The sequence below is a fragment of the Eurytemora carolleeae genome, unplaced genomic scaffold (assembly GCF_000591075.1).
Source record: "Eurytemora carolleeae unplaced genomic scaffold, Eaff_2.0 scaffold169, whole genome shotgun sequence".
NCBI classification, from domain to species: Eukaryota; Metazoa; Arthropoda; class Copepoda; order Calanoida; family Temoridae; genus Eurytemora; species Eurytemora carolleeae.
In genome coordinates, this window is record NW_019396316.1 from 308,056 (window position 1) to 317,371 (window position 9,316).

The 9,316-nt window shown below is 34.5% G+C and overlaps 1 protein-coding gene across 1 annotated transcript; it reads left to right on the forward strand.

Moving 5' to 3' along the window:
• Positions 1 to 1,129: 1,129 nt before the first annotated feature.
• LOC111700773 (intraflagellar transport protein 56) lies at positions 1,130 to 7,441 on the forward strand. Its single transcript, XM_023471811.1, has 5 exons — positions 1,130 to 2,356; positions 2,845 to 2,938; positions 3,829 to 3,950; positions 5,394 to 5,487; positions 7,208 to 7,441. The coding sequence occupies exons 1-5, from the start codon at positions 1,130 to 1,132 to the stop codon at positions 7,330 to 7,332; spliced, it is 1,662 nt and encodes a 553-aa protein (XP_023327579.1). The 3' UTR covers positions 7,333 to 7,441.
• Positions 7,442 to 9,316: the final 1,875 nt, after the last annotated feature.

The window sequence follows — 9,316 nt, forward strand, 5'->3', positions numbered from 1 at the left end:
CGAGGAGGTTCAAAGCATTAAATTTGATAATTTTTATAATTCACATAATAGTTTCCTATGACCAGAATATTTTATTGATTTCTTATGTTAAAGATGTTAGGCTTCGACATCCGTCTTGTGTTTACATTACTGCCCAGAGACATTACACATATGCGTACACCTCTGAAATAACTTTCCTTGCATTATAACCTTGGACTAGTGTAGCCAGTATAGTATAAATATAGTATATGTATCAAGGTTGTATAAAAGGTTGCTTACTCTCTATGCGCTCCAATGTACGGAAAATGTCGTCTCCTTAGCATAGATAAAATTCGCATATGACATCACTCTCGGCTCTATAGTAAGTGACTTCATATGCGGATTCTATTTTTCTATGCTTAGGTGACGACATTGTCTAACCCTATATATAACCTTGATATATTGTGACATTTAGCAAAGGGTGGAGCTTAATATAAACTCATTCATACGCCCTAGAGGCAATCTTAGACAATCACTTAAACAGTCTTTATATCTATCTATCTATCTATCTATCTATCTATCTATCTATCTATCTATCTATCTATCTATCTATCTATCTATCTATCTATCTATCTATCTATCTATCTATTTATCTATTTATATATCTATTTATCTATCTATCTATCTATCTATCTATCTATCTACCTGGAAAGCCCCTCTACTAGTACTGCGATTATTGGTTGTAAGGTAGAACTTAAGGGAAAGGCAACATTCCTAGTCTTCCATGGTTAACATTCATAATAATTCATTGTTTACTTTCCAATATATGTTTTATGTATGTATGCATGTATGTATGTATATATGTATGTACAAAAACAAACAAAAATACTGGATTACCCAAAAAGGGTGAGACTGTAAGACGACCAACTAAACCTTGCAAAGCTAAGGTTAAATTAAGTCTTCTTTCTTGAATACGGTATTTTTACGATTTATATTAAATGATTAGGCAAAGAATAAACGTTTAAAGTTGTATGGGAATTATAAATATAAGGAAACAGATAGTATACATTCCGCTTAGAGTTGTCTCTTAAGTCTCATCCTTTGTGGGTAACCCTGTAGAAATTTAGTCAACATCTAATTTACAATTGATTGGACTGTTTATTGCAGAAAAATGATTTTATCTCGATCTAAGCCTGCAATACAAAACACTAATAAAGATGGGAAATCAGGTTCTGCCAAGAAGTCTGTTCTCAAAATGGAGGAATTTATTGAGAAACGGGACTATACGGGAGCCATGGCAATACTTGAGTTCAATCGAGCCTCTGGGAAGGGTGGAGAGGATGTGGATATGTGGTTAGGCTACTGCGCCTTTCATCTGGGGGACTACAAGCGCGCAATGCTTGAGTTCGAAGCAGTGACTCACTCTAAAAATCCGAATAAGTTAGTATGGATCAACTTGGCCTGTTGCTACTTCTACCTGGGTATGTATTCAGATTCTGAAAAAGCTGCAGAGAAGGCCGAAAAGTCCAGGCTTAGAACCAGGTTACAGTTTCATCTGGCGCATAAGTTTGGAGATGAGAAGAAGTTGATGCAGTTTCATCAACAGCTGGAGGACGTTATAGAGGATCAGCTTTCCTTGGCCTCCATACATTATTTAAGGTCCCACTATCAAGAGGCCATTGATATTTACAAAAGAATTCTGCTGGATAACCGTGACTATCTGGCCCTGAATGTTTACGTTGCATTATGTTATTACAAGCTGGATTACTACGATGTATCCCAAGAAGTGCTGGCCGTATATTTACAGCACTATCCTGACTCCGCTATAGCCATTAACCTGAAGGCCTGCAATCATTTCCGACTGTACAATGGCAAGGCGGCAGAACAGGAGCTAAAAACCCTTCAAGATCAAACTACATCAACATTTACCTTCGGACATGATCTTTTTAAACACAATTTGGTCGTTTTCCGAGGAGGGGAAGGAGCCTTACAGATCCTGCCACCTCAAGTAGATGTGATTCCAGAAGCTCGACTCAACCTTGTGATTTACTACCTTAAACAGGATGATGTAAATGAAGCGTATAATCTAATAAAAGATCTTGAACCAACCGTCCCCCAAGAGTATATTCTTAAGGGCGTGGTAAATGCCGCTGTTGGACAAGAAAATGGAAGCCGAGAACATCTGAAGATTGCTCAGCAATATTTCCAGCTTGTTGGAGGCAGTGCTTCAGAATGTGATACTATACCTGGAAGACAATGCATGGCCGCTTGCTTCTTCCTTCTCAAACAGTTTGATGACGTTCTCCTATATCTAAACAGCATTAAATCCTACTATTATAACGATGATACTTTTAACTTCAACTATGGACAAGCTAAAGCAGCAGTGGGAAACTACCAGGTGGCAATGTGATAAGTCGTCCTTAATTCAAAGGAATTGAGTCTTTGCCACATGTTCTGATTTTCTAATCCCTATATCAATGCAGTCCAATGTTTAAGACCTTTGATATTTCAAACTATGAATTGTGTGAGATCAAATAGTCTCAGTTTTAAATATCTTAGGTTTTCACAATCAGGTTTCAATGATAGAAACTTAAGTTGGAGGCAAGGCTCAATTCCTTCTCGGGGATATTCTTGGATATTCAGTATGCCCCTGTAAAAAAAGATTATTTGACACAAGTGTTAACAGTCATTAAGACCCAATTTTTTTTGTCTCTTTGTGGCAATGTTTTTCTTTTTTTATCAACTTTTCTCTCTTAGCAAATTAATGATAGACATTGATTCACAGTCATGTTTGATAAATTCTATTTATTCACTAAGATGAACAGTGCATTCAAAATAGTTATATATATTTTTTCAAAATTAAGATAATGTTGTTTTTTTTAACAGGAGGCTGAAGAAATATTCCTAAATATTAGTTCTGAAAAGTTGAAGCAAGATTACGCATATTTATCTTGGTTAGCTCGCTGCTATATTATGAATGGTAAATATGTTAAAATATTTAAATATTAATAATTTGATAAACTAAAAAGTTTGAATATTATTAACAATGCTTTAAACAGACATTTAAAAAGTCATAAGTAATTTTAAAAAAATATAAGATTTTTGTTTTTGTTTATTAAAATTCGCGCTTTTACTAATAATCCCTTGATCTGTTCATTACTTTCAAGAGTCTTCCCAAGAATATCATAAAGGAATTGAGTTTTTGCCACAAACGCAAATTTTCTAATCCCAATATATTCGTAACCAAATAACTAGGAATTCCGTTAGATCAGATAATCTAATTTTGAAATATATCAGGTTGTATATATAATAACAGAATTAGAAATTTTTATTTTGTGGGAAAGACTCAATTCCTTTATTAATCTAAAAGTTTGCTTTCACATGGAGTGCAACATTTCTTTAAAATTTATGAAGCTTACAAAAGCAAAAAAGTGATTGTTCAAAAGTCAAAACGTCTTGGTTAATATTATTATTCAGGTGAAAATTCAGCAACATGTTTTAAAAAAACAAACTTACACAGAATATGATTTTGAAATAGAAATTATTTCCGTTTTTTTGGAGATTCTTAAAATTCAAAAACCCTAATTTCAAGTTAAGTTATTCTTCAGGAGTACATATGCGATTCACAACCTTACCCTTTAAACCTTTGTCTGATCATGGATGAACGAAATATCCAAGTTTTTCTCTCTGAAAAATTAATCCTTTTTGATTGTGGTTTATTTATAAAATCATGGATTTAAAACTTTTCCTCACTGTTAATCAGATAAAGGTTTAAAGAGTACCGTTGTAAATTGGACATGCCACTTTATAAATGGAAGGTAACTTGAAATATCGTCTTCAGTCCCTTTAAAAAGAAAAATCCATGATTAGGTAAGGGTAGACTAGCCTGGGAGCTGTACTTGAAAATGGAAACTTCTGGAGAATCATTTTCCCTCCTACAGCTGATTGCAAACGATTGCTATAAAATGGGACAATTCTACTACGCTGCTAAGGAAATAATAGTTAATCAATAATACTGAGATATTAGAGACAACTCTGAAACATCAAATTTTTGGACATCCTCGGCTTTAAAGTGTCGAAACGCCTTGGTCTTATGTCACCAACTCAGTTATACTTTTTTGTAGACCTAGACATAAGCAGTTTAAAAATGCTTTGTGTTTGCTTCCAGATTAAATGTAAAACGAGTAATTGGCAAAATACTGCTTAATTTTTGTGTGAGAGTGTGCACAGCTCGGTTTGCAGTGTTAAAAAGATTTGACGTTCAAAACTCCCATTTTGGGGGTGGATACGTTTTCAGAATTAGTTTTTTTAAATTATTATATAACGACAACGAAAAATAAAGTAAAAATTATACAGTAATCTAATTAGATGGTTAGGAACATATTTTTCAAAAGAAATTCGTCAATAAATCAATGTTAAAATCGATTATTTCGTTTTCATTATTATATTGAATTTCTAATTTTCTTTGAATTTATTCGCAGAATTTTTCAAATCCTTCAAATGTCGTCTTTTCAATAATAATTCTAGAAAATCCGCAAAAATCTTTGTGAATAGTGAGAAACCAGAATAATGAGAAAATAGAACCTAATAATTGAACAAGGTTACTTATTTTCGATGAAAAGATTAATTCTTATTTTCTCAACATGACGTCTATAGTCTCTGTAGTTTATTGTAGAACTTTTTTCATTTTATGTCGTCGTTATTTAATAATTAAAAAAAACTAATTCTGAAAACGTATCCACCCCCAAAGTAGGAGTTTTGAACGTTGAATTTGCGCTCAAACTCAGGGTTTACAGATCTTTAAAAAGTTTAATATGTCTCAAATGAATCCGAAAGAAGTTTTCCACAACACTGCATACGCAGTTCAACTACCTTACATAGCCGGTCACTCCCTTAAAGACGATTTAAATAATCGTGTAAGCTTATATTTTCCATGGTAGGGACCGTAGGGTCAACATTTGTGAGGATATTTTAGAAAACCCCCTGAAAATGTAGATTAAACATATAGAAAATGTCACACTTAAAAGGACTGTCCTGGTCGTTTTTAGGATTACGTTGTGAATGAAAATGTAGCTTTAAAAATGGAGTCTTTTGAAATAACCTCTAGCTTTAAACACCTTTTTGGGGTTCAAACCCTGATGAGTGTATAGCGGATCGAAATACATATCTCTAGCATGATCATATCTCTACGGTTTCTTTAAAAGTTTTTTTTAACACGAACAAACTAAGCTAGTGGAGTAATTCAAATGGGATACTGTAAAAATTTGGCCGCGCCATCAAAGTTGAAACGGGGCAGACATAGGATATACAATATACAAGGGCCGGTACATGCTGCTTACCAGTGAGACCGGTACATGCCGGTACAAGGGGTTGGTCCGGTACGAATTAAAATTGACCCTAGTCCACTGAGTGAAATAACTATTGTTTTCTCGAAGGCTTTTGATATGCTTGAACGGTTGGACCCTAACCCTGAATACTGGGAGGGGAAACGAGGAGCATGTGTAGGAGTTTTTCAGATGATTATTGCAGGTTAGTTATTAAACTTAAACAACAAACTTAGGTATAGGGGTAGATCAAATAAGCCTACCTAGTTAACAAAAGGGAGGAATTTCCCCAAATTCTCCAGTTTCGGTGGTTTGCTTTTAAGAATTTCCGAGGAATTTCTCGAGAACAAGTTCTTGTGAATTATTCCTTGGAAATTCTCGAGAATTTCCCAAGAATTAGTCCCCAATTTTAGAGATTTTTGGGGGTCATAGTTTTGAGACTGAGTTTCCAGAATTTCTCCGTCAATTCCTGAGAAATTCTTAGGACTTGGTCCCTCATTTTACGAATTTTTCGAGGAAAAGCATTTTAGACATGGTCTCAAGAAATTCCTGAGAATTTCTCAGGAATATTTCTCCGGAAAGTCCTGGTCACATAATTTAAGGGATTTTATGGGGAACTGAATAAGAGACATAGTTTCAAAAAATTCCTAAGAATTTTTCAGGAATTTTGCTCCCAAAAATTTCTGAGAATTTCTTAGGAATATTTCTCCGGAAATTCCTGAGAAATTTTCAGGACTCCAACGCAAATTTTACAGAATTTATAAGTTCCGGCATAGGATAGGGTTGGGCCAATACTTGCCTTGCGTCACTAAGACCCTTGTCCACTGCCATTTCACGTCAAAATTAAGTAAAGGAATTCAGTTTTTGTCATTAACTCGATTTTTTAAAATCCCTATATCTTTGCAACCCACTATTGATATTTCAAAGTAAAAATTATGTTAGATCAAATAGTCCAAGTTTGAAATATAAAAGGTTTACACCATCAGGTTGCAAAGATGTAAGGATTAGAATATTTGAATTTGTGGCAAAAAGTCAATTCCTTTAATTTATAAGATTGAACTAAATCTGGCATGTTTTTTTTATTATATACCTCCTTTTCCAAAGAACTATTGAAAATAAAATAAAGTTTTGAATTTTTAATAAGGAACCTTAAAAATTTGCTTTTACCTTTTCCATAATAAAGTGACGCTGATTTACTTGTATAAAAGAAATGACTCCGATTGTCCGCGGAAATTTAAAGTGGTGTGCTATTTGAAATTGAATTTGACGCTACCAATATTATTTTTATTTTCCATCTATTTGAAAAATTGAAATTGGCAACCCGGAGTAATCCTTCAGTTCGTGTTGTTTCAAAATTAAAACTTTAATACATTAAAAAGAATAAAGTTTCCTTCAGAAAAATATAATTTTTGAGGCACTAAAAGGGACTGTAAGCCTAATTTAATGTGACTCTTCGTGAAAAGATGGCAAGGCCCGATTTATAACGATATCCTGAAAGGCTAAAGAATGTTATTGTACTTTCTCAAAGGATTTTTCCCAATTGGCAACTTCCCAAGGACATCTTCCCAAGTAGCAACTTCCCGAATGTGCAATTTCCCAAGCGGCAACTTCCTAAGGCTGTCCTAGCCGCAGTGCTCGGCCCCTATTGCACGTCTGGGAAGTTGCCACTTGGGAAATTGTCACTTGGGAAAGTACACTTCCTAAAAGCATTTGACAGATCAAGTCAAATGTTTAAAGGAGACTGTTGTAAATCTGACATAGTCCTCTTTGCATGGAGGGTCGCTTCAAATTTCGCTTACAGTCCCTTTAACAAAAAAATGTTTGAAAAGCCTCCGATTTATGAAGAAAAAAATCATTTCAATTATAGCACATAGATAATAAAATCTATTATTTTAGATCGAGAGGATCGAATTCTTTTATTTTAGATCGAGAGGATCGTCAAGCTTTGGCGGATGTCATTCAGATTCTGAGAAACACATCAAACCCTCAAGTTGAAAATATAATCAAAGTGATGAAGAAATGGGCCAAAGATAACAGGGTGCCTATCTAACATCAAAATTAACAAAAAAATATTTGTTGCACAAAAAAATATTTACAACTAAGTAGAAAGCGCTCGTATGTAATTTGATCTCCTTATGAAATAAAAAAGTGTATTTTAATTTGTTGTCTTAAAATATTCATTTGTTCTCATGTCAGAAATGTATTTTCTCTGTGTCGAAAATTGTTTTCAGTTGCATGGTCCGAGCCGGTACAATATGTACAGTTCGTGCATTCACTTGTACCTACCAGTCTAGACAAGAGCCGGTACAATATGTACTGTTCGTGCATTTACTCGTACCGACTAGTCTAGACCAGAGCCTGTAAAATATGTACTGTTCGTGCATTCACTTGTAACGACCAGTCTAGACCAGAGCATAGTACAATATGTATTGTTCGTGCATTCACTCGTACCGACCCGTCTAGACCAGAGCCGGTACAATATGTACTGTTCGTGCATTTACTCGTACCAACCAGTCTAGACCAGAGCTGGTACAATATGTATTGTTCGTGCATTTACTCGTACCAACCAGTCTAGACCAGAGCCGGTACAATATGTATTGTTTGTGCATTCACTCGTGCCAACCAGTCTAGACCAAAGCCGGTACAATATGTATTGTTCGTGCATTCACTCGTACCGACCAGTCTAGACCAGAGCCGGTACAATATGTATTGTTTGTGAATTTACTCGTACCAACCAGTCTAGACCAGAGCCGGTACAATATGTATTGTTCATGCACTTACTCGTACCGACCAGTCTAGACCAGAGCTAGTACAATATGTATTGTTTGTGCATTCACTCGTACCGACCCGTCTAGACCAGAGCCGGTACAATATGTACTGTTCGTGCATTTACTCGTACCAACCAGTCTAGACCAGAGCTAGTACAATATGTATTGTTCATGCATTTACTTGTACCGACCAGTCTAGACCAGAGGCAGTACAATATGTGCTGTTCGTGCATTCACTCGTACCAACCAGTCTAGACCAGAGCCGGTACAATATGTATATCACTAAATCAAAGAATTATTTAAAAAGACGATGATGAGAGACGGAAAGAGAATAGTATCCCTGTAACCATCTCTGAGTGAAGTCTGAACCCGGAGAAACTAAACCTCCGTTGTCTGGGTTCACGCTGTTCTCACGTATACACGGAGTTATCTGCAACATGGTTCCCGTCCTGGTTCCGATTAAATCATGGAAAACATTTTCTTTCTAGTAAAATGGATTTCATGTCACGTGATTTCAGATTTTAAACAGAAATCCACTTTTCATATTTCGTTCTATTTTTGATAAATTTTTTACGTTGTTTAACAGGAATAGTATATATATATACAAACTACAAAAGTTTTTAACGGTGTGAGCTATAGAAAAGAAGAACGGGATAGAGGGGGAGGGGGGTCTACGTCTTATATCAAACTACCAAAAAAACGTTTTATCACATAAATGTATCTTTCTGTAAAGGTAATCTACTTTTGGATATTTCTATCTATCTTTGGTCTATTTATCTATCCATCTATCTAACTATTTGTTATTCAAGGAAATTGACTACTGAGGATCGTCATGAGACGTGAAACATTATGTTTAGTATTCTTTTTTAATAAAATGTGAAGTTTAAAAACTGAAAAGTAACTATTTACATTGCTATATTTGATATATTTGTGTATCTAACAATCTTTATTACTTTCCATCTATCCCTCTTTCTATCTGCATTATAAGAAAATTGAGTATGGAAAAATCAATATCATGAATCCCCTCACGCTAACCACCCCCCAATAAACAATTTTGAATGTAGAGTTTAAATTATTAAAAACCAAAGCTAAACAATTTTGAATGTAGAGTTTACATTATTAAAAACCAAAGCTAAACAATTTTGAATGTAGTGTTTAAATTATTAAAAACCAAAGCTATAAACAATTTTGAATGTAGTGTTTAAATTATTAAAAACCAAAGCTAAACAATTTTGAATGTAGAGTTTACATTATTAAAAACCAAAG